Source organism: Urocitellus parryii, chromosome 2 (genome assembly GCF_045843805.1).
Source record: "Urocitellus parryii isolate mUroPar1 chromosome 2, mUroPar1.hap1, whole genome shotgun sequence".
Taxonomy (NCBI): domain Eukaryota; kingdom Metazoa; phylum Chordata; class Mammalia; order Rodentia; family Sciuridae; genus Urocitellus; species Urocitellus parryii.
The window spans coordinates 98471606-98498112 of NC_135532.1; the positions used below are offsets into that span (position 1 = coordinate 98471606).

Here is a 26507-nt window from a genome sequence, read left to right on the forward strand (position 1 = left end):
TAGATCTCATGAAAACAGAAGGCAGATGAGTAAAGTAGAAAGAGACAGGGCTCATGGGGGTGGGGAATGATACTGACCAAATCATATTGTTTTATCAGGTGCATGAACCAGTATCTAACAATGAATCCCACCATTATGTGTAATTATAATGTACCAATAAAAATGTGGGAAACAAAACAATCACAGAATTGCTTGAGCAACCCAAACCACAATGAGATCACTTCGTATCCGACAGGATAACTATTATGAAACAAACAAACAAACAGAAAGCAAGAAATGTGGGCAAGGATGCACAGAAACTTGTGCACCACTGGTGGGAATGTAAAATGGTACAGCCACTGTGGAAAACAGAATGCTAGTTCCTCCAAAAACTAAAAGTAGAATTGCCGTATGATCCAGTAGCTCAACTTCTGGATATACCCAAGATCCCTGAAAGCAGACTTGAAGAGATATTTGTACTCCCATCTTCATAGCACCATTTTTTATGGGAATTAAAATGTAGAGATAACCTAAATTTCCATCGAGGGATGAATGGATAAACAAAATATGGTCTGTACAATGGAATATCATTCAACCTAAAGAGGAAGAGAATTCTGACACACGCTACAGTATGGGTGGGCCACAAGGACACTAGGATAAGTGACATAAGCCACATGCTGAAAGACAACATGGTATGACTACATCAATACGGGGTGTCTAAAGTGGTCAAATTCATAGCAACAGAAAGTGGAATGGTCACCAGGGGTGGGGGGCAAAGGGAACAAAGAGGTAGTGTTTCATGAGCACTGAGGTTTAGACTGGGAAAAACGGTGATAGTTGCTTGACAATGAGAACGTACTTAATGCCACTGAACTCCATGCTTAAAGTGATTAAATTGTCCATTTCATGTCGTGTATATTTCACCACAATTGGAAAAAAAAATATTCCCTGGCATATGCTGAGACAGAGTGCCCGGGGAACAGATGGGAGAGATGTCAAACCCAGGTTTGTGAAAAATTCCTAGAGAGGGGGGGCCTCTGAACTGAGAAAAATGGGGCACCGAGGAGGAAGGGGGAGGCATGCAGAGGGGCTCCAAGGTGGGCGTAGCTTACTCCATGACTCGGAATGAAGTTCATGATGGTTGGTGGGCAAAAACAGCCAGGGTGAGGCGTGGCTGCTCCTGAGAGCTGGTGAATTCTGGGAACGCACAGAATGAAGGGTATCCTAGGGAACACCCCAGAAGGGTGAAGATCCTGAAGGCACAGTGTGGGAAAGACATGGAGAGATTAAGGCCAGTTTTCAAGGTTCCACATGGAAGGAGGGGAGCTCCCCCATGCTGGTGGGAGGTGGGAGGGGTGGGCCGTGCAGGGGCTCCGTAGTTGTGCAGAGGCCACAGCGGGTGTATGTAAGATGCACAAGGTCAGGCTGTTGTAGGGGAATGGGGACATGAGAAACTCCCCTGGGTCAACACGGGGGCCAGAGAATTAAGTGTTCCTTTTAAGAATGCTAGTTTGTGATTTTGCTGACTCTCATTATTTTACTAAATTCACATTTTATTAGCACATTGTTGCTGACTTGGCTGGCGAAAGCATTGCTTGTGGGATGTTTAACGATCATCAAATATCATAAAAATGTTGACCGTCTTATGAAGTCTTCACGTGGCACGTTGTGTGGTACACCGAGGCCACAAAAATCCCCATCGAGTTTAACCTAATGAAGTTGTCCAGGAGGCAAAACACTCTGGGGATCGTTTAACTGTTATTGTTAACTTTAAAAATGTCAGATGACGTGTCAGCCACTGCGTTGGTTAAAAAAAAAAAAAATCTGTGTTTAAAAAAAATTAATCAGTTGGCCCCAGTTACATCCAAGTCTACCGAGTTCCTCTTCACTATTCTGCATTCCATATTGATTCAAGGTCTGCCAGCCCTGAATGAGGCCCAGATCTATCCTAGAGCAAGCTCCAACATTTGTGGAAAGAAACAGAAGTGAAATAAATGTAGCCCCAGAGGGTCGAGCTTCTCTCCCCTGTTTGCCCTCAGGGAAGCAGCAGCCAGCGGTCCCCAGGCTGGGGAGACTTTGCATCCTGGAGCCAGGAGCAGGGTAAGCCAGCCAGTAGGAGCTGTGTTAATAGGACCCACTGATCCCTGTTTTGTGTGGAGACAGGTGCTTATGTCAGAGTTATCCCAAGAATTCAAGCCTGGGACCCTCTGCAGCCAGTGGCCCTAGTAAACTCAGGGTCAGCTAGAACTTCGACCATTAGGTTCTTCCCTTAAAAATAAGAGGACCGGGGTAGGGGAGTGCAGGGACAGGAAGAAATGGGGAGAACAGACAGTGGGACCCTGCCTGAAGTTGGCCTCTCATCTAGGGACACTGACAATAGATGGCCCCTGGCAGACAGAACTGGGTAGGGGCTTGGCTTTCTGCGGTCCATTCCCCACCTTCTCCCTGGAGCAAAGTTCTCATCTTTCTTCGGGAGCTTGTGCCCATGTAAGGGGAACACAACAATCTCACCCCTTTTCACACTCTATACCTGGAGAATCTCCCTGTAACTTACTGAAGAGCAGTAGCCACCCCACCCCATCCCCCCCACCCTGCAGGGGCTGCTCACCCCAGCCTTCCCACCATGTCAAATCCAGTGGTAAGGTCAAAGAAATGCCAGCCACCACAGAGGCCCTCTTCCAGCATCCATCGGCCCACCCAAGGCTGCCCACCTCCATCTTAGAGAGGCCTTCATTAGCTGGATGTCAGTCTGTTTCTCATCTCCCCTGAAGCAATGTTCTGGAAGAATCCAGTTCATCAGAGCACATTCTTTTTTCCTGCAGGATTGCGGAGGCCTGGCCCTGCCAGTTTTCACAGAACTCTGAAATGCTAACTAGAAACAGGCCAGGACCTCTCCCCTCCTCTGGCTCCCCCAGCCCCACCCCAGTGGCACGTGAGTCAACCCTCTGATTCATCCCACAATTTGAATATGCAGAATTTTAGTTCTCATTTCTGGACCTTTCCCCATGGGTTTGGAAATACAAGAGACTGTGTCAGGAAAGGATGCTTCCCCTAGCGGGGGACCCACAGAGATGGGACAGGTTTGGGGCAGAGCAAGGGATGGCCACTTCCTTGTCCCAGGCTCTTTCCTACAACCTAGCTGGCCAGGCTGAGGCTGGCTGGGAGGCTGTTGGGGGCATAATAACAGTGTCTGCACATAGGTCAGGAATGGGGCCTAAAGAGGGTCTCAGGAAGACCAAGCAACCTAAGAAGGTGGTGTCAAGTGGGCTTCCTTTGACTGGTCAATCTGTCATTATGCAGAGCAGAGAGAAAATCCTACCAGGACCCAAAAGGGCATCAGCAAATCCTCCTTCAAGCCATGGTTCTCGTAAGGGTATGGCTATGCCTGGGGAGCCTGTGGGTGAGTAGGGTAAGACGGGGAGGAAGATTAACAAGCCCATACCCAGATGCATAAAGCAACAGAGACAGGCAGGGGTGTCTCTGGAAAGTTCTCAGGAAGCTGTGGCCAAGATGCTGAGCCCTTGGGTTATCGGTGCAACCCCTGGAACCCTCTTTCAGAATGTTCTACTCTGAAGGACCGATTTCCTCATCCTCCTAAATTCAGCGACTCCACAGTTCTTCCTGAAACTGGCAACACCCACCAGTAGGCTTGGAACACACTGTCCGGAACTCTGTCATGATTTGATAGCTCAAAGTCATTTGTAACTTGGATTGTTTGCAAATCCAAAGTGATCAGATTCCCAGGAGAGTCCACAAGTTAATCCAGAATGCCTCCTGGAATAACGTGTTCTATTCCAACTAAACGAAGCCCCCTTTATAAAATAATTTCCATGAGCAAAGACATTCTGAGCCTCATCTTGGGAAACTAGGAGAACATAATCAGTACCAGCATAAAAAAAAAAAAATCGGTCAAGGTTTATAGCCTGGGGGACATTCTGGGGCAATGGAAAAAATTTACCCTTTGAAACCAGATGACTGGGTGCAAATCTTGGATTTACTGCTTATGGGTCAGGGACCTTTCTGAACCTCAGTATTGTTGTCTTCAAAATAGATATAATGATACTTGAAGTATTCTTATGACAATTAAAGATAATGATAAAGTTGGGTAATTATGGCTGACAACAATTAATTAAATATTTCCAAATAGCTAGTAGCTATGATTTTTGAGTATCCCCAACATAGAGAAATAGCAAATATCTGAGAAGATACATATGCCAGTTTTCCTGATCTGATCATTACACATTGTGTATATGTACTGAAATGTCACACTGTACCCTATAAATATGCACAGTCATTGTGTCAATTAAAAATGCAATATATTTTATTTTAAAAAATTCATGTTATAACCTCGAATGTAGTGACCCTACCACAATACCAATTTTCAACCAAAAAAGATGAGTAACATTGAGAAACTCAGATGGATAAGAGAAATGGCAGAAGCCTGGAGATAGGCAGTGTCACCCAGGCTTTTAAGAACTTGGGGACTTGCTGGGTGCAGTGGCACATGCCGATAATCTAGTGGCTCATGACTGAGGCAGGAGGATTGCGAGTTCAAAGCCAGCTTCAGCAAAAGCAAGGCACTAAGCTACTCGGTGAGACCCTGTCTCTAAATAAAATACAAAATAAGGCTGGGGATGTGGCTCGGCGGCCACATACCCTTGAGTTCAATCCCTGGTACTCCTCATCCCTGCAAAAAAAAAAAAAAAAAAAAAAAGGAACTTGGGGGCTGGGTTTAGAAAAGAGACAAGATTAGAGCTGGTGTCCAGCAACAGATGGATTATAATAGAGAAATCACAGATCAAGTGCCGAGAAGAGTTTGCTACTGTGCAGAGAACGAGTGAGCTCAGCGGAGTGGAAGGAGAAGTGTCTCGAGGGTGGATTCTCCTTTCCACACTGCCACCCTGGCCCCAGCGGCAGGGGTGGGGTCCCTGGGAAAATGCCTACTTTTACAGAGGAGGCTGAGTGATGGATGAACCGGGCGTGAGCAGGTGGGCCTGTTGTGTACTGCCCTAAAGGCTGAGTGACATGCTGCTGAGCAGGGGCTCCCCCACCTGCCTCCTCAACCCCCCTTTCCAGTGCACACAAGCCCACCCCCTGGGCAGCACCTGGCTCAGCTCATCATTGAGTTACTTCTTCAGTGGGGAGCAGGGAAGGAAGGCATTATCTAAGTAGGCGGATAGCAACTCAGGGCTATTTAATTTTAATATTCAAAGAAATGTGCACTTAATTAGCACCCGCCTCCATTGAGTATGAGGCAGAACTTGCTGTTCACACATTTATTCAGGAGGCTGATGAGGAGTTCTTTGAAGAAAAAAAACAAAGCTGTTACAGAGCCAATGTGAGTTCATCAAAAGCCATTTGTATACCCCGCCCCTCCCATTTCCTCTGTTCGTGGGGCTCCCAAACCAGCAGGAAGCCATAACATGGTGTTTATTGACAGAAGGAAGCCTGTTGACAAAGCCTGTCATGATATCCCTGCTAGACAAGATGGGGACACGTGGCTGCAGAGTCCTCAGGGGACAACTGCTCACAGTGCACCTAGTATGGAGTGGCCCTGTGAGCCAGCTATCCCACTCCTTGGTATTTACCCCAGAGAACCAAAATCAGCACATTACAGTGATAATAGCAGCACCCATTTTTATAGAGCCAAGCTATGGAACCAGCCTTGGCGCCTGTCAACACATAAAGAAAATGTGGTATATGTATACACAAGAGAGTTTAACTCCACCATTAAGAATGAAATTGTGTCATTTGCAGGTAAGTGGATGGAATCCGAGAACATCATGCTAAGTGAAATAAGCTAGACTCAGAAACTCAATAGTGAAATGTTTTCTCTCTAATGAGGAAGCTAGTGGGTGGGACAAAGAAATTAAAAAAAAAAAAGAACCCAAGAAATATATATATAATAAAAAAGATGGGAAGGGGGCAGATCATACAAACATAAAAGGAAGACCAATAGAGTAGAGGAAGGAGATCATCGGGAGGGAGGGAGGAAGGAGGGGAGGGAAAGGGGAGGTACGGGGCAATGAGATTGAGAAAATTATGTTATCTGCATGTGTGATCAGGCATAATGAATCCCACTATTATGTATAATTATAATGCACCACTAAAAAATAGGGGGGGGGGTCCAAGCAAGGAGTATGACTCTTACAGGGGTAAAATACAAAGCCTTACTTTAACTTCAAAGAAGTCAGCTAGTCAGCAATTGGAAGGGTTTGTGGGGACAAGTCCCTGGTCCTCTTGATCACATGTTCCTAATTTCAGTCTGCATGAGGACTCTGTCTTCTTCCCAGGGAGGCCACCCCGAGGGCACCATTTCCCTGCAGCCTGGTCCCCAAGGGCCTGAAGCCTCATTCCATAAGGATGAGAGAAGGGAGTGAAGCCAAGTCAGCAGCGACTTGCTGGGTGCAGTGGCGCATGCCTGTGATCCTGACGACGGGGGAGGCTGAGGCAAGAGCATCACAGGTTCAGGGCCAGCCTAGGCAACTTGGCAAGACGGGGTCTCAAAAGAAAAAAATCGAAGGGGCTGGGGGATGTAGCTCAGTGGTAGAACACTTGCCAAGCATGCACAGGGCCACAAGGACTGCAAAAAGAAACAGACAAACAAACAAAAAACTCTGGGCCATGTGATGGCTGTTGTAGCTGTGGGCTGCTGGGCTTGTTCTAGATGGTTCTAGGAGGCAGACCCAGCACCCATGGAATATGTTAGGAGAGAAAATTCAGGGAGACCTAAGAAAAGGAGTTCCCACTTGGGGGGAAAAGGGGAACTTGCCTCCATGATCTAGGACTGGGCACAGTAATGCAGGCTGGTGGGTCCTTCACCTTTTGGATCTGGCTCTGGCTGTCCAGCAGCTGCAGCAGACCTGCCTAATCTTGAGAACTGTCTGGCCTAGTGGCTGGCAAACTATGACTATGGGCTAACCTTGGTCCCCAGCCTGTTTTTGTGCCCAAATGTTTTGTGGGAACACATCTAGACCATTTGTTTCACTACGGTCAGGGGCAACTTTCGTGCCACCAAGGCACTGCTGAGGAGTTTCAGAGACCTCGTGGTGGGCAAGCCTGAAATATTTACTACCCAGCATTCCTGGTGGCACTTTACCAGAAATGTCGACTCCTGGGCTGATTCAGTGGTTTTCAAACACATCAGCCAGTAAAATCTTTCTGAAATCAGAGTATTTGGAAACATATCATGCATGAAACAGATCCAAACAGAGGTCTTGTCCAGGCAGGTGCTCCCCTGCTGAGACCTCTTCTCTCCCAGGGCCCCAGGCCAAGAAGAGGGGAAAGGCACCAGAATAGTGAGCTGTCCTCCTTTCCACCCTGGATGCTGGCTCCCAAGGAGACCCTCTCACTACCTTAGCTGGGCCCACGACACAAGACCCACCAGCCTTCCCTGAGAAGCGGCTCTTGCTGGAGGAGAGGGCCGTAGCTTGGCTCCAAGACCCTTGACCTAAAGCAGGCCTGCCTTCCTGCCTCATTCCTGAGCAAGAAAATCAGGTAGACACACCTGGGGGACCAGAAAAAGGAGGGGAGTGAGGCTCAGGGGTCCCCCAGGACTGTGCCTCAGGCCCAGGAGATCAAGCCAGCTGAGAGGGGCCGTGACTTGTCAGAAAAACAGACATTCAAAGACCGTGAAGGAAAGTCAACTAGATCAACTGCCCTGGGCTGTGGAGAGGCTGCTATTTCACTACCATGGAGACGAACGGGGTCTCCATCCAGCCCTTGAGGACTTACTTTTTCGTCTTTGATGTTCAACATAGCTGCCTCCTGTTTTCTATCACTTTTCCACGTTTATTTCTACCCTTTCCTACACCGTGCATTAAAAAAAAAAAAAAAGTTCCATATCAAATCTCATTAGGTTTTGTTCTGCTCATCTGTTCAGGGATATTTTTCTTTCAGCTGAATTAATAACACCCATGTGTCTTGTGATTTTTTTTTTTCCTTCTTGTTTATTTTCTCTTCCATTTCAGGTTAAATAGATCCAACTGGTCGGGTTGGACAACTCCCACGCTGACCACCCACCTGCTCATCCTGCAGTGGACTCGCTTCCCCCTCCCCCTCACATAGGCCTCTCACCTCCACGCACCCCCAGCCATCTGCCCAGCCCATCCTGTGCATGTCCACCCATCCTCGCATCTCACATCCACTACTACCACCACCGCCACCATGCACAGCTTCTTACCTGTAGAAACGCCCCACTCATCACACACCTGTGCACCAGCAAAGCACTCAAGCTGCCCAGCTAAGGGGGTGCCCTTCACTTTTCTCTGGGACTTACTAATATATTCATTTCACCCTGCAGGTGGGTTTCACCCCCTGAAATTTCCCAGAAGCCATGTTCCCTCAGCTCAAGGACCCTGTATGGCTCACAAGGTTTAGGGAATGGATTCTGCTTTGGGGGCTGGGGGCTGTGTGTTGTTCACCAAGGAGGGGACCTAGTCACTCAGGATCCCAAGGCCTTCCCACCAGGCTTCTTCCCAGGGTCAGCCTTGGGATGGGTGACCACAGCATGGGGACTGGCAAAGAACTAGAAAGTGACTCTTCTTTTTCTTTTCTTGGCTGCTCCAAAAATACAATCCCCACTCCCTCTTCCTGCTGCACCTGGGGGGAGGGAGGAGGGAGGAAGCTTCCTGCTCGCAGCATCCATTGTCTGTAGGGGTGGACTTCCCTCTGGACTTGGCCTTGGGATCTTTCACAGGTTACACCTACTCCCGCCAGACGTGGGTTTCCGAAGACCCTTCTCTTATCTCCTGGGAGAACTGGTCTCCGCTGGCCTGTTGCCCGCCTAGGAAAACCTCTCCGTGCCTTCCAGGAGTGGGCTTGGAGGCTTTGGCTGGGTAACCAGTCTCTCTCAGAAAGGCGCCAGGGCACATTTCCGGACCCCACTGACATTTAGAAAATCTAAACATCCATAAATGTCTGCGTGGCCTTTTTAAAATTAGCAATTAGTTGTTAAAGGTCTCCTTGATTCCCGCAATGCTCAGCCCTTCTTTAATTTCTTTTCCTAAAACATGGGAGTTAGACTTCATTTCCCATGTTTCTTTCTGGGGCAGCTTTGTTCTAAGGAGGAAGAAATCAGTGGTAAGCACATATAGTCGGTCTGTGGGCCATTACTTATGCAGAACAGAATTCAAATACCACAAGGGCTGGCACATGGAAACGTGCTGGAGAGCTAATATGAGCCAGGCACTTCACATATGTTACTTGTTTCATATATTTATTTGGTACCAGGGATTGAACCCAGGGGTGCTTAAGCATTGAGCCACATCTTCAGCCCTTATATTTGATTCTGAGACAGGGTCTTGCTAAGTTGCTTAGGGCCTCATTAAGTTGCTGAGGTTGGCTTTGAACTTTCTATCCTTCTGCCTCGGCCTCCCAAGCCACTGGGATGAAGGTGTGTGCCACCACACCCAGCTCATTTTAATTTTACTCTCAGATCATAGTAAAAGTGAAGATATTATTGTTCCCATTCTACAGGCAAGGAAATAGACTGAGAAAGGAGAGTTGGCGAGTGTGGCTGAGCTAAGACTAGAATGTCCTGTTTTTGCTCTACCAACAAACATCACCAGACTGTACCAACCTGAGAATCTGGGCATTGAGCAAAAGAGCACAGAGGAATCCTGTGGCTTCATATATGAGGATGCAGCAGTGACCATGATCAGGGAAGGGCCTTCCTCCAGATAGAGCAGAGGATCAGAGAGAAGCTCCCTTCAGATGCCCCCAATCCCAGGGCTAGGACTATTGTACTCAGCTCTTCCCAGGAAGCAGGGGGCTTTCTCATTTGGGATCCTGAGCAGTTACTAACTTATCCAAATGGCACACATGCATTGTCCCCACCACCAGGAACAAGAGCCACCCATTCATGATTATGCCTGTGCCAGCCACTGGCTAAGCATATGGATGTGCAACTTTGCAGTCCTAAGGGATCTTACAGGGAGGAATTGAGTGAGACTCGGCAAGGAGGAAGCGGGGTAGTGGCCCAAAGCCACACCGTCAGGGAATCTCAAAGCCCAGCTCCAGAAGCCAGTTCAGACTCGCACCAATGTTCAGGGTGTTGCATTTTAATGAAATGTGCTTATTTTTGATGAACTCACACAATTCAAAACTAAAGTTCCCATAAGCATACATTTGAAGTAAGAGTCACATGTCAGACTTTTCCCATGAAGGGAATTTTGATGAATATTTTTCATTTGCACATATGATGCATGCTGGCACCCAGTGCACAGCCCCACCTAGATCCCACAGATGTGCTTTCTGGGCCAGAGTCCTGCTCATTCCTAGCACTTGGAACCAGGAAGATGCTCTGAAGGTAGCCCAGCCCTGAGCATTTCCAGCTGTTGCTCTGATCCTAGCCCTGGCAAGCAAGACTGATATGCCCCCTTCTTGCAATTAGAATTTGCACAAAAAGAGCAACAGTAATCAACAGTCCACTCTCCTGGCCTGTGGACACCCCCTGCCACCCTGCAAGAGAAGCGATGGCCCTTCTCACACCCACTTCGCGTCCTCTCTAGGATGATTTTGGCTAAGACCACTGAGGTTGAGGCTGAACTGGCAGAATGTTTTCTTCTGAGCTGGGTGAGCTGAACCCAAACCAACTGACCGTCACTAACAAGGAACAGAGTGGGGGCCCCTCTCTAACCACCTTCCCATGGCTGCTCTGCAAAGCAAAGGCCACTGGGATCTGGGCCTAGGCCGCGGGGAGCCAGTCTGTGAGGCTGAACAGGCTACGGGTGTGTGGTGTCTGGCAGGAAGCCTCCCCTCGGCTCCCTGGCTAATTTCATTAGCCCTGTCTTCTTGCTCTGGGGAAAGTCCTGTCCTGACTCTCTCCTCGAGAGCTGGCCTCCAACTCCTTGTCCAGACTGAGGGGGTGGAAGGACTCATGGGGCAAGAGCCATTGGCTCAGTTCTGTCGTTCTCTGCTCATTGGAAGAAGGACTCAGCCTTGAAACGGTCCAAATAGACCCAAGACCAGAATGTTCTTAAGGGAAATGACTAGCGCACTAGTGATTTACGGAGAGGTGGAGAAAAGATTTGCAGGACCAGAATGCATCAGACATTTTGTCGTGAGACATCCCTGTCTCTGCTCCATCCCTTTCCCATTCCAGCCACCTATCTCCCTCCAGCACAGGTCTCAAAACATACAGAGGAATCCCATCTATCCTTCCAAGTGATTCATTTCTTGAACATGTTCTATAATCTGACTTTTTTAAAAAAATATTGTTAGTTGTAGATGGACACAATATCTCTATTTTGTTTATTTTTATTTTTTATTTTTATGTGGTGCTGGGGATCAAACCCAGTGCCTTGCATGTGCTAGACAAGCACTCTACCACTGAGTCACAACCCCAGCCTTACATACCTGACTTCTAAAAGAACTTTGTATTTAAGTAAACCAGAATCAGTTATTCCCTCAGCACATCCCTGAGTGGCTCACTCATCCCCAGACACATTTAACTCCACTCCAGGGTACTAAGGATGAGCATTTGCAGACTGGGCATCTCACTGATGTTCATTGTCAAACCACGGCTACTTCCTCCTCCCTACTTCCCTTAAAACAAGTGCAAATTTCTCCCAAGCTAACAAAGTCACATAACATGAAATCCAAAGCGCAATGTTCCTGGGGTGCTGAGGAAATGCACACACAGGCACAGAGTCACTCAGTAGAACTATTTCCCAACCCTGGCCACAAACAATTTCTTCAGAGGGAAAAAAAATGCCACTGTAAATGGCTCCATGGTCAAACACTGTAGACCATACAAAGAGATGGTTTGCCATGAACAAGAGCAAGCAGACACTAATCGGCAGGAGGATTAACACTCCCCAAACTTGAGCCAGTAGCAAAACTGGAAAAAGATGACCGTAAAATAAACATATTTAACATAATTGAAAACATTTAAAAAAATTAGAAATCATAAGGAAAACACCAAGAAATCATGAAATCAGGGCAGAAAGATTTGCAAAACCATCATATGTACTTTGAGAAACTAGCCAAATAGAGTTACTAAAATTCACAATGTAAAGGATAGACTTGACACTAAGAAAGCTAAAGAGAGGCTAAAGAATCAGAAAGACCTGCTTGAAGGAAATCACCCAGGATGCAGTGGAGGTGAACAAAGCACTGAAAAGTATATAATAGAGATCAAAGGACAATAAGGCCAGAAATTAAATGACCAACATACATTTGTAGAAGGAATTTAAAGAAAGGACAGGGGGGAAAAAAAAGGTGTGACAGTGACATTAGGAGCATTTTTGACTTAGCATTTTTCAAACTTAAAGGAAAAAAAAAACTTAATCTTCAAGCCTAATCTCCAGAAAAAACAGCACCATGAACTTCCAAATAGATGAATAAAAATAAACCCATACTCAGATACCTTATGGTGGACATACAGAACAACAAAGAAAAGACAAAAACTCTTAAATACAACTAGATAGAAAATATGGCATACCTAAAAAGGAATGATAATTAGCAGTCCCAACACCATCAAGAAATGCCAAAAGACAGGTAGGTAAGTTATCTTCAAAGCGCTCAGAAGAAATAACCATTAATTTAAAAGTTTGTATTTATTTAATATACAGTTATATAGTTTGTAGCTAAACTATAATTCAAGAACAAAGATAAAATTGGCACATTTTAAGATAAAAGGAGATTTTCTCACTCATGGGCCTACCTGAAAGAAGCATTAAAGGACATACTTAGGAGAAAGGAAATTGAATTAGCAGGAAGGGTGAAATACAAAAAGCAATGCTGAACAAAAAACCCGGCAAACTTGTGGGTAAATATAAATAAACATCAACTTATTTATTTTTAACAATATAATAAAAATACTAATGACCACTATGGAGATTAAATACAGATGGAACTAAAATTCTATTCAGCCATAAAAGAAGATAGGAAAGAACAGGGGCATCAAAATATCCTAGGATTCTTATCTTATTCTCTTGAAGAATAGATCAACTTTGGAGTTTGCTAAATCAAGCTCAATGTTAAATTTAAGAAAAATGGTGAAGTATATTGTGTTCACAGGTAAGTAGACCTGACATAATAAGCATGCTAATTTGTCCTCAAATTGATCTGGAATTATAATAAAAATTCCAGAAGGATTTTTCTTTTAAGTACAGACGAACTAATTTTAAAATGTATATGGATAGACAAATGAATTAAAATAGGTAAAACAATTTTGAAAAATAATGAAGTTGGAGATGTACTATGAAACATCAGTAAGAAAGACCTTGTGATATTGGAGAAGATAGGACACATGGATCAATAACGTGGAATAGAAAATACAGAAACTGACCCACATGAATATGATCCTTTTGGGGGGCATTGCTGTGTATGAAATCCAGGACTTTGTGCATGGGAGGCAAGTGCTCTGCTACTGATCTGTGTCCCTGGCTCAAGTCAATTTATTGCTAATGGTCCAAAAATAATTTTATGTAGGAAAGAGGATTTTTCAACAAATGGTGTTGATACAATTTGACATACACTAAAAGGAAAAACTAAAGAAAAGAAACGCTATAAAAATTTAAATGAGAATTGATCTCAGATCTAAATGTAAATGTAAGACTGGAACACCTTTAGAAAACATGTTGAGTCCTGAAGTTGGCAGAGTTCTTAAAGGCAGCATCCCGGGCACAAGTCATAAAATAAAATTTAGAAAAAAGATAAATTGGACTTCATCAAAATTTAAAACTTTTGTTCTACAAATGATACTATTAAAAGGATATAAAGGAAAAAGCCAAGGACATACGGAAAATATCTGCAAATCTCATATCCAGTAAAGAAGTAGCCATAATTTATAACAAACTCTCAAAATCAACAATAAAAAAAAATCGCATTTAACAATGGGTTGAAGGCTTGAATAAACAATTCACCAAAGATGACATCTGGATAACAAACAGCACAGGAAACAATGTTTCACCTCATAAACCTACAGTCCTATAAAAACCTGTACACAAAGATTTATAACAACTCTGTTAATAATGGCTACAAACTGGACACACTCCAAGTGTCTTTCATTAGGTGAGTGGATAAACTGAGGAACATCCATGCAAAGTATGTCAGGAATAAAAAGGAGGAAGCTGTTGATACATGGATCAACTGGGATGAATTTCAAAGGTTACATGCTGGGTGCTTCCACTTACTTGATATTCTCAAAGCCATAAATCTGAAATGATAGAAGCAGAATAGAGGTTGTAGGTCTGGGGAGAGTGAGTATAAAGGAATAGCAGAATGGAATGTGGGGGGGCAATGGAACTGGGAGGGAGGGACCCTGACTATGGTGATTGTTACTTGAATCTATAAATATGTTGAAATTTATAGACGTGTAGTCTACCTCCAGCAAAAAAGTCAATTTTCTTGCATAATAAATTTATTAAAAAATTTAAATGTAAGGTAACTAATAAGCCAGTAGGGAAGAAAACCAGGTCTAAAGAAGTAGGACACTAGAAGGAGGAACAGTAGGTACACAGATCAACAGTGGCTTAAGAACACCAGCTACAGACCAGCAGCTAGCCATGGGGGAGAGGCGAGGGAGGAAGGGAACAGCTAACTTTCTTTTTAAAAGGAAGTGTCTGACAACCCCAGTGTTATGGTTTACATATGAGATGTCTTCCAAAAGTGCATGTGTGAGACAGTGCAAGAATTTTCAGAGGAGGAATAATTAGATTATGAGATGTAGCCTAATCTTTGTGGATTAATCCACTGATGGATTAACTGGGCGGTAACTGTAGGCAGGTGGGTATGGCTGGAGAAGGTAGGTCACTGGGGTTGTGCCTTTGGAGATTATGTTTTGTCCCTGGTGAGCGGATCTCTCTCTGCTTTCTGGTTCCATGTCTTCTACCACAACCTTCCGCCATGAAATCCTGCCTTGGCCCAGAGCAACAAATTCTGCCATCTATGGACTGAGACTTCTGAAACCATGAGCCAAAATAAACTTGACCTCCTCTAAGTTGTTCTCGTGAGGTCTTTTGGTCACAGTGATGAAAAAGCTGACCAAAAAATACCAAGTGTCTACCAACACATGGCTGCATAAATAAAATGTGTCATATACATCAACAAAATATACTCAATCATGATGGAATAAATCTGATCTATTCTACCACATGGATAAATCTTGAAAACATGATGCTAAATGAAATAAGATAGGCACAAAGGATAAGTATTGTATGACTCCCCTTTTACCTGAAATATCTAGACATAGAGGCAGCAAGTGGATGAGAGGTGACCAGGCTCTGGGGATGGGAGTGGAGAGACATTGCTTATGGATACAGAATTTTTATTTGGAACCACAGAAATATTTTGGAAATATTTTCAGGGGTGCTTGGACAACATTTAGAATGTGTTTAAGAACACTGAATGGTTAAGACAGCAAATTTTATATTATGTTCATCTAATGCAGTATATCAAAATTAATTAAATTAGGCACTTAAAATGGATGAATTATATGCCATGTGAAGTAAATCTTAATACAGCTATTTTTTTTTAAGTTCTGAAGGAAAACCACTAAATCTTGGTGGGCAATACATAGATATGTGCCACATTATTTACTTTGCTATATTTTGAATTTTTTCATATGAAAAATAGAATAACTTTTTAAAAAGGGATCAGTTCCTGGGCAAATTTAGTACCATTTAATACAATGCTTATGAATCATGTAAACTCTACCCATCTCATCCTGCCCTGGATATCTCACCAAGGAGAGGTGCAGATCCCAGAAGGAGCATTCCTTCAAGGGTCAAGAGACCTAAGCCCCCCCCCCTCCTTAACCAACTGGTCCTTGGGGGAAGTCACTGGACATCTGTGAATCCTTAACTTATACCTTTTCTCTGCTCTTCACTAGTGTCCAGGGGAACAAATGCATGCACTGTAGAAATGCAATGTCACCTAAAGAATGATAGACACATGTTCAAATGTCAGGAAGTGCCATTAAATATCAAGAAATGCCCATATCTCATTATGATTGGTGTTGGACTCTATTTCCTCCAATTATCATCATGGGCGCTGTTCATGAGTGTCCTCAAGCAGGTGAAGTTTGGGTCATTTCTGACATGGAGCCTCAGGAGTCATACGAAGTGGGAGGGGGCTGCATGCTCCATCCTCAACAAACAGGGCTTGGAACAACTACTCAATGCATCTAGGGAAAAAAATCTATATCTACATACTTTGGTGTGTTCTGAGCTTCAGATGTGCATTATGGAGAAACCAACCAATTAAAGTCAAGAAAACTCTGGTTCAAGCCCTCTGCCCACTTTTAAATTGGGTTACTTGTTGTGTTTTATTAAAATATATATATATATATATATATATATATATATATATATATATATATATATATATATAATATTCAAAGTTCATTCCAAACTTTGAATACAAGCTCTTTATTGGAAGAAGATTTGCAAATCTTTTCATGGCCCCCGTGGTATCCACCATCGCCCCTCCAGCAGATCCCTCTGTTCCTCCTCCCTGTGAGGCAGGGGTCAGAGGCCACTCACCGACGCTGACCGAGGTGTACTGGTAGGGCTCCGAGAGGAAGTGTGGCAGGGTGAGGACGAAGGCACCAGCAGCCAGGAGGAGACCCCCAATGCCGATCAGTCGAGGTCGGTGCACCCGGCTGCCAAAGTAGCTGACGAAGATGATGAGGATGGCATTGCTGATCTGCAGAGGAACGGAAGGGCCGGGTGAGCCACAGATCCCGTCCTCACCCACACCATAGGAGACCTGACACACTTCACCTGGAAGACTAGAGAGGGAAGAGGCTCCTCCAACTCCAGCCAGGAGCCCCAGCAGAGATCCCCCAGCCAGTCCTGAAAGCCTTCCCCCACCCGGACCCCCCAGCCACACATGTGCAGCCTCAGTTTTCCCTTTTGTCCAAAACCCATCCCAGCCTCCGCCTCCCAGACCAGCACTAGGGAAGTCATTCTCCGAAGACACCAAGAGCCCCAGGCTAAACATCAACCATCATAGGACCAATCTTTTGGGGCAAAATCTAAGTGAGTCTCCAATTCTGATTGACTCCTAGGAAAAGTACGTGTTCCCCAACTAAACACCCAATCAGGATCTAACAAAAGGAGCCAAGGACTTTGGTAGACAGAATGACAACCGAGCGGCAAGCATTAGCTCATGTAACCACACAACAACTCTCATCATACTAATGACAGAAGGATATTCATACCAGGCCTACCATAACGAGGTCAGGAAGTGGCTTGAACTAGGCCTGCCTTTAAAGTGTCCAGGCTTCATTAGCGTCGTTGGCTTCTTGTGGGACAAGTGCTGTCTGCCCTAGCCCCCTCTCTTACCCACGACTTTGATCCCACAACTATCTTTTTTTGGGGGGAGAGGGTACCAGGGATTGAATTCAGGGGTGCTCAACCACTGAGCCACATCCCCAGCACCATTTTGTATTTTATTTAGAGCCAGGGTCTCACTGTGTTGCTTAGGGCCTTGCTGAGTTGCTGAAGCTGGCTGTGAACTCGAGATCCTCCGACCTCAGCCTCCTGAGGTGCTGGGATTACAGGCATGAGCCACAGCACCTGGCCTCAACGATTTTTCTTCACTTATAATAATCTTATCTACCAGATGCTTTATCTTTGTAACTAGAGATTCCATTAATCTTTTGATTTTTGTCTCTCTGTTCATTCCTACCTCCCAACATGGGGTTTGACACACAGTTGGTGCCCATTAATATGAGTTGAGCCAGTGAAGGCTCCTTAAGATGAGGATGCGCTGTGTGGAGCTTATAGCACAGCCAAGAGTACAAGGCTGTGATACCCAGAGGAGGATGTGAAGGTGCATGAGGAGGCAGCCTCAGCAGAAGCTGCTCCAGCCCCTGCAGGGGGGAGGAGTTCTAGAACATTCTGAAACCGGCCTCTGGAAAAAGCGCTTTATTCTTGGCTTCTTGGATGTCCTGTCTTTGCTTCTTGCTTCCCCATCGTTTTCCATAGAATATGCAATTGTCAGGCCATTTTGGCTATGCTAACTGAGCTGACTTGAAAAGGCCTGTGTGAGAGTGGGCGAAGGCCCCAAAGAGGATCCAGGGAGAACGGACAAGTGGTGGCCACCAGGCAGCACAAGTCCTCTGGCCTCTCCCGGGGCACACCTCCTCAAGTGTTATGGCTGATGCTGGCTTAGGACCTTGCTGTCAAACTCATCTTCAGCAGCACAGTCCCTTTGAAAGAAGTACTCTTCCCTTCTAGAAAATTCCTGAAATTGCAGCTGTGCATGCCAAGAAGAGGGCCTCAAGCCTCAGCCCCCAGCCCTGGAGTGCCCCTGGGACAGCTCCAAGAGGAGCTGGGAGGCCACCTAGAGCTGTCACAAAGCCCATTCGTAGCACATCCTGCTCTGCCGTGTCTCAAGCCCAAGGGCCCCCACAACTCTAGTGACAGGCGTTGAGGGCAGGGGGCTCTGGGCTCCTGTTCACCTGGGTTCCACAGCCCTGGCTGGTAGAGGACACAGGAAGAGCCGCCGCTTCCCAGCGCCAAGACTCCCATGGCTCTTGTTGAAGGAGCTCCTCCTATTGCCCCTGAACTTCATGCCCAGCCAATGCCCCTTCACTTCACGTCTGCCCCAAGAAGGTTGATGAGGCTGTGAGCTGCATCCTGAAGCCTCATACAGACCACACAGGTCACAGCACAGATGGCCTCCCCGTCCCCTGTACCAGGTGGGCTTCTTCTCACACCCCCCAGGCCTCAAACCTGCACAAAGACACACACCTAGTCACACACAAATCCTCAGAACCCACAGATGTGGGCACACACAGGACACACACACACAAATACACAGCCATACACATAGTCCCACACAAATCCCCAGTTACTCACAGATACACAGATACACACAATCACACACAAATAGACACACAGACACACAGTCACACACAAGACACGAAAACATACAAATACAGATACACACAGTCCCACACATAAATCATGACTTCCAGACACAGATGTAGACATACACACAATCATACACACTGTCATGCACAAATAGACAAACAGTTATACATAAATCCTCAGACACCCATAGATATAGATACACTAGACATATACAGTCACACACAGAGACTAGATATAGATACACATAGACATACAGTCGCACACAGTATTTGTATGTGACTATTCAAGTATCTGTGTATATATAGTCACACACACAAATATACACACAGATACTTGAATAGTCACACACAAATACTGACACACAGAGACACAAATATATACAGAAATAACAGACATACACAAGTACACACACACAGCGACACACAATACTTAGACATATGGACACACACAGACACACACAGTAGGTCTGAAGAATGAACTCTTTACAACAAATACTTTGGTGGTATTTGTTTCGAGTTGTACCCATGGGCATGACGTGAAGTCAGATTCTTGCAGTTTGGGGAAGGGGAGATTTAGTGGTTAAGACATTTTCATCTGGATTGAATGAATGATAGCTCTGGGGCAATATGACACCCTAACGTGCCTCACCAGCCTGCTGTCTTAAACAGACCCTGTATTGTATCCCAGCCAGCTACTCCCTGCCCCTTGAAAACCTAATTGTTCCTGGACCCACACTTTTCTTCCAAGCTCAGGGACAATATGGGTGAAAACAGCCATGGCAGATGATAGATTGGCCAGTTTTGGGGACTGAGCTGGAAAAGAGAATCTGCCTTCCGTGCCAGCTCTGGTTCTGATTAGTAGAGGGGTGTTGGGAAACTAGAACACTGTGCCGAGAAGGATCCAGAGGCAGGGTCCAGACTCAGTAATAAAGAGGCCTGTGGGCTATTCAATCACTATGTGCCAGTGCCAAGGGGCAGATAGGACTGTGGTGACACAAATGTCAGAGACTTGTCTTCCTTGCTGTCTGTCATGAGTGAGGCCAACACATGCCAGGGTATTATCCAAGTCAAAGGCCAACTTTAGGCGGGTACCTTCTGTGTCCTGATACAGAGAGAGGCCTGAGCCCTAGGTGCACCCCCAGCCTCCAGCCCTCGGTCCCCAATCCCCTATTCTGCTCCTCCTGCTTCCTGTGATCAGGGGGGTGTACAAGGGGGAGCTGATGGCCCGGTATCTCCTGCTCACCTCGTTCAAACTGGAAATGAGACCCGAGGAAGAACTGGAGAGTCCAAAGCGCTTCTCAATGGTGGTGAGGCTGCTCTTGAAGTAGGCACTGTACAGGAGCTGGCAGAGCTGCAGGAGGCCGTGGCAGAGCACGAACACCTGTGGGGAGCAGACAACGAAGGGCCCGTGAGGCCTGCACACAGAGAGGCCTGGCACCCCCCCCAGCCTTCCAGGCCCGGTAGGCAGGCCTCTGTTTCCACGTCTGTTACACGGGGATATTTAGTTCATAGGGTGGTCCTGAGGGTGAAATGCCTCCATCACTATAGCATATCTCGCTCCACAGGAAAGGCATCCTCCAGGGAAAGGCCCGACTTATCAGCCTGAAATCTAGGGCATTCACCACCTTGAGTTGTCCCCAATGCCCCATGGGCTGCCGGGCTGACTTCCTCCTGTGCCCTGTGAGGGCTAAAGCCGCACCCCCCAACCCCATCTAATTCAGCTCACTCCCAGGAGCATGTACAAATTCCAGATCCACTTCTCCTGACCTGTCCTCCATCCCCAATACCCAGTCTCCAAGGACCACCTCTAACATCTTCAATAAGATTGAATGACAGTTTGAATGACTGTCCCTTCACATCCTCACCAAGCATGTTATGGCTTCTTGTTAGGCCTATCTTGGCCCCTTATTGGGGTATCTATGATTGTAGTTGTTCCTTTCTGGAAGGATGATCAAGGTCTTAGGGAAGGGACTGAGGCCATTTGTCACTGTATCCCATTGCATCCCATGTACCTTGTCCTGTAAGTACTGAGTAAATGTGAATTCCATGGTTCCTGGGGACAGATGTAAATCAGGCAGGTGGGCGAAGGGTTTGAGGGCATTCTTAGCTCCAGGCTAAGACTTAGAAACTCTGGTGGTCCATTATCAGAATATAGTATTTATCCTTAAATGTAAAATTGGGATGTAAGAAAGGCAGCCAGAGGGGAAATAGATCAGAATGGAAAGTTACACAATAGCACCATGGCCTATAGATTTCTTTAAATAACCCAACTAGCCATTTTGAGCTTCCAAGCCTTTATCCAGTTGTAACTATAACCCTTCCCTTTGCCTTCCCCAATTTTAAAATTAGCCAATCTCTTAGATTGGAACCCTGCATCTCTCCTATCACAGCAAGGGGCAGTGCTGTGTTATAGATAAAAGCAGGTGTTTGCTTGCCAGACTTTGTTCAGTAGCCCACCCATCTGCAGAAGTAAATTTTGCCTTGCCGAGCTACTTCCAAGTATGTGTCTGATTTCTCATAACACCCAGTATTTCTAACAGTCCAGGCCCTCCTGGGTTCTCAGCTATTGGGTCAGACATGAATGGGTTCTAGGCCAGGAGTCTCAGTTCCTAAGTGGTCAGTGGAAGGTACCCTTCTGGCTCATGCTTTCGCTCCAGGGAAGGGTGGAGTGTCATTATGATTGTTGCAACATGTGTTACAATCACTGGACTAGAGGACAAGTCCTGGCTCTGACTATCTGTACAGAGGGTGATGTGTAGAGGATTAGAAAGTGAAAAGCAGAAAGAAAACCCATAACCTACAGGAGCTGCAACTGTGGGCAAAAGGAGAGACAAGAACCCCAGAACAGATTATGGAAAAATAGCAAATGCTGATGATGGTGAAGTGCTGAGGCACTTAATGCTCCAACATCAAATGTGGGGAGCTCAGGGGAGTGGAGGAACCACTGCGGAAATGGCTTCAGAGAACAGCATCTGCTTTATTGTGCAGCAAGAATGGCTTTCATAGCAGGTATGTGCCAGGTTACATATAACAGTCATGATAGGCCAGACACGATATATACATATCATCTTACGGAAGTCCAGAAACTGCCATGTAGCCCAACCCTACACAAACAGGGGAATGACTTCTTGTCAAAGGAACAAGGAAATTGTGCTTACCAGTGTTCTGATAGCACTTTGTCCCAAAACATAGCGTTCTAAGTTAGGACTTCCCTGTTGCACAATGAACAAGATGAGCATTTCTCCACGAGGACCCAAGGCTAGGTCCTGCAGCAGTGGAGGTGGTGGTGGTAGTAATGGGAGAGTGACAGCCATGATGAAAGCAATGGTCATGGTGATGGGGAAGAGAAGGTGATGCTGGTGGTGAATGAGAAGGTGAAGGTGATGGTGATGAGGAGTTGATGGTGATGCTGGTGGTGAAGGTGAAGGTGATAGTGATGGTGATGAGGAGGTGATGGTGATGGTGAATGTGAAGGTGATGGTGATGAGGAGTTGATGGTGATGCTGGTGGTAAAGGTGAAGGTGAAGGTGATGGTGATGTGGAGTTGATGGTGATGCTGGTGGTGAAGGTGAAGGTGATGATGGTGATGGTGAAGGTGATGGTGATAGGGAGGGGAGGTTAAGGTGATGGTGATGGTGATGGAGATGGTGATGAAGAGTTGATGGTGATGGTGATGTTGGAAGTTAAGGTGATGGTGATGGTGATGAGGAGTTGATGGTGAAGGTGATGGTGAAGGTGATGGTGATAGGGCCGGGAGGTTAAGGAGATGGTGATGGTGATGGGAAGGTGGTGTTGATGAGAGGTGGTGGTGATGGTGATGATATTTGTTAGTCTGATCATTTTCCACAGGCACAGGGCACCAAGCACATTCAATTCTCTGGTCTAGGAAAGACTTGGGAAAGAGGCAATGTGATCTTTAATTCCTTGCCAGGTCCTTCTCCTCTGGCCATCCTCTAAAGGTTAATGTCCCCCAAACTCTGTAGTCTCCTTCTCTGGACATGGACCCTTTTTGCAATGCCATTTGCCACTAGAATGATGGCACTCAAATCTCAGTTTTTATTCCAGAACTTTCCCCAGAGCTCTGTACTCAGGTCCCTTTACTATCTGTTGGACAGCTCCACCTTGGGTTCTTAGACTCCTCAGACTAATGACTTGCCAGATGGACTCATGGCCTTCCCCCACAGACCTCTACTCTTTTTCCTTCATTTCCCGTCACCTTCACTCAGCTTCCCACGAATCTCCTGGACACATTTAGGACCTTGTGAAGTTGCTGAGGTTGGCTTTGAACCTGGGATCCTCCTGCCTCAGCTTCCAGAGTCCCTGGGATTACAGGTGTGGGCCACCATATCTGCCAAGAGCAATGGTTTTCATCCCCCTAACATTCACTCCATTTCCAGATTTCTGTATCTTAGATTGTCGTATTCAGCTCCCCCCTCATGTCCAGGTGCATGCCTTGGCTCAGGCCCTCACTACGTCTCACCTGGATTACTGCAATACCTCTCACATGCCTCCTGTCTGATCCCTCCAAATTTTCCACCAAACCACCCCAGGAGAGCTTTCTCGAGGGAAAATTAGAGCAGGTCACATCCAAATCAACATGTCTCACTGGCTCCCACTTCCTGTAAATGAAAACAAATGCCCATAGCAGGTGTGGTGGCCCACACCTGTAATCCCAGACACTCCAGAAGCTGAGGCAGGAGGATTGCAGGTTCAAAGCCAGCCTCGGCAACTTAACAAGGCCCTAAACAACTTAGTGAGACCCTGCCTCAAAATAAAAATAATTTTTAAAAAGGGCTGGGGATGCGGTTCAGTATTGAGCACTGCTGGGTTCTATCCCTGGTAGCAAAAATAAAAAATCCCCTGCCTGCCTACCTCTTTGGTCCTGTCCCCTGCTGAGGTTGATCATATTTTGCAAAGATGGCCACACCAATATCTCCCATCCACATGCACCTCTTATAACATGCCAATGACATGCCACAAAGAGGCAGGGTATATGTTCTGTCTCTTTGAGTATGAGCCACCTGCCTACTTGCTTCTAATGAGGAGAATGAAGCAGAGTAGAGCTATGTAACTTCTGAGGCTTGGTCCTAAACATGGGTAGAGAATGCATGACCCATTCTCTCTTAGGATCCTTAGAACTCAGACACTGTTAGGAAGCCCCATCTTCCTTACTTGTGGGGAGCCCACAGGTTGGTGTTCAACTGACAACTCCAGCCAAGATTTCAGCTCTTGGTCAGAGTTCACTGTCAGACATATGACTGAATGAGCCTTCAAATGATTCCAGTCCCAGTTTCTGATGCCAATTAAAACAGAAATGAGCTACCCCCACTGAGCCCTGTACCTATTGTAGGTTGCCAGGAAACCAAGAGCTGTCACTGACTGAAGCCCTAAGCTTTGGGTTGCTTTGGCAGGCAGCTTTGGAGACCAGCAACACCTGCTATCCACTTTGCTCCTCAGACACCATCAAGGTTCTACTCTCAAAGGTCCCCAGAGCACACACACACACTGTGCCTTTGCTCACAGTCTGTGCAGAATTATCTTCCCCTTTGATATCTGGATTGCTCCCCCTGGCTTTCAGGAACCCCCGTACCCAGCACAGTGCTCAGTTGTGTGACAAGTTCAAGGTTGCTTCTGACAACCCTAAGCATCCTGTTGCTGACTTCACAGAGACACATGAAGACTCAACATGTGGCATCCAGCAGAGGAGTGAGGAACATCATAACAGCAGAGGAAAGACAATGATGGCTGGATCCAAGGCCTCGCCAGAGCAGTGGGCATGTAGGGAGGGCAGATCAGGGCCTCCTGCAGAGGCTGAATTGATACTGATTCCTGGTGGAGGAAGAGAGGTGATTGAGTTTCTATCATGATGGCCAGAAAGAGGCAAAGCTATGCTGGACACAGGACCATGGAAGAAGAGCTTCTGTGGAGATGAGATCAGTTTTGGAGCACTCGAGTTTCTAAGCACTGACCTCAGAAAAGACCATTCTCCTTCCATCCAGTTTAGTAATGAATTAACAGCAGTTACTAATCTCTACTCGATTCCTCAACAGTCTCACGAGAGGAAGATGGGGATAGTGCAAGAGAATATCTATCTCATATTTTTTTCCTGAAAGATAGATTTTAAAAATTTCCTGTAAGTACAGAAATTCCCCAAACTGCTAGGTGGAAGACTCCAACAAGAATCAGCTGACACCTTTCCTCCCCACTCACCCCCAACCCCCTTACAGGCCAATCTTATCTCCAACTGTGGGTCACTACAGCCCTATCAAGTCTGCATATTTCATGGGTGGCCTAGCAGAGGTGCTGGAGAGGATGTAGACCCCAGGTATAGACACAGAGATCAGATATATGACTATGGGTGGGGGGAGGAATGCCCGGAAATGAGACAGCAGTAGATGGATGGTTCAACAGAACTTTCTGGCCAGGGCTCTTCAAGGTCACAGTCATTTGACCTCAAAAACTGTGTAATGTGGATTAGCCCATGGGACCATGACCCAGGCTGCTCAAATCAAATACCCACTATATGGCCAGTCGGAGAAAGAGTAAGGAATACTCAACATGGGGCAGAAGAGATAAAAACCCATCCCTCAAGGACATAGGTTTCAAAGTATTAATGTAGATGGATTGGAGAAAGCAGAAAAAGCTCCCCTACACTGTCACTCAGGCAATTCAGTGCTCTGATTTTTGATGGTTTGGATTTTGGAGTTTCAGATCCCGGCTTATAGGACCACAGACATGAGCCACGACACCCAGGTTCCCCATACTTCTTTAACTATGTAACCCCCACCCCCCCAACCACCACCACTCTTCCCCTCGTATTATGGATACTAGAACTCTGCAGAATTTACTTTAGGGAAAGATAATATGTCCCATTTAGAAGTAGCTTATTTGGATCCTGTGATTTCTTTCTTTTTCTTTTTAGTTGTTGATGGACTTTATTTTATTCATTTATTTATATGAGGTGCTGAGAATTGAACCCAGTGCCTCCTCACACATGTGAGGCAAGTGCTCTACCACTGAGCCACAACCCTAACCCAGCCTGTGATTTCCTTGCAAAAGGAAAACAAATGGTGTGTTATGTGGGCTGCCTTACCTTCTTTAAAATAGCACACTATCATTTTCTATCTCCTCATTCTACTTTCTTTTTCTGGGCATTTATTGCTTCCTAAGACTACATCATGCATTTGATTTCTCCTTTATCCACCTCTGGCCCCCACCGGCATATTGACTTCATGGAGGAAAGATGGCAGGTGCTTCTTAGGACAAAAAATTCCCAGTGTTTGGAGCAGTACTGGTTCATGATGGGGGTTCAGTCTTTCTCAAGTGGGCAAGCGTTTTAGAGTATTCTGTTGACCACACTCACAGGACTTAGCCATCAGAAAAGCCACCTGCGAGGCTCAGATTGTCAAGGATCTGTCCTCCATCATTTAAAAATGTCCCCTATGACGCAGCTTCATTCCATAAGCCACATAATTCCCAAGGCACAGAAGAGCATTTGCCAGTTTTATCCCCAACACACTTAACTTGGTTCAATCCTAAATCACTTTTGGATATTTCTAACTCAAAATAAAAGGTTGAAGAATTGCAACTGGCCCAAGGAACTTTCTGGTGTGGAGGGAATAATCTATATTTTTATAATGGTGACATTTACATAGGTATAGTTTACACTCACCCAAACTCAAACTTACTTTATATACAG

General features: G+C 45.9%; 1 protein-coding gene across 1 annotated transcript in view; it reads right to left on the reverse strand.

The window, feature by feature from the left end:
- The window catches only part of Slco2a1 (solute carrier organic anion transporter family member 2A1), an 85191-nt gene that overhangs the window by 24746 nt on the left and 33938 nt on the right, over positions 1–26507 (reverse strand). Inside the window, exons 2-3 of the mRNA XM_026383897.2 lie at positions 20052–20189; positions 16470–16632 (exon numbers count right to left, since the gene is read on the reverse strand). Coding sequence (XP_026239682.2) covers positions 16470–16632; positions 20052–20189 — 301 coding nt within the window. The remainder of the gene's footprint in view (positions 1–16469; positions 16633–20051; positions 20190–26507) is intronic.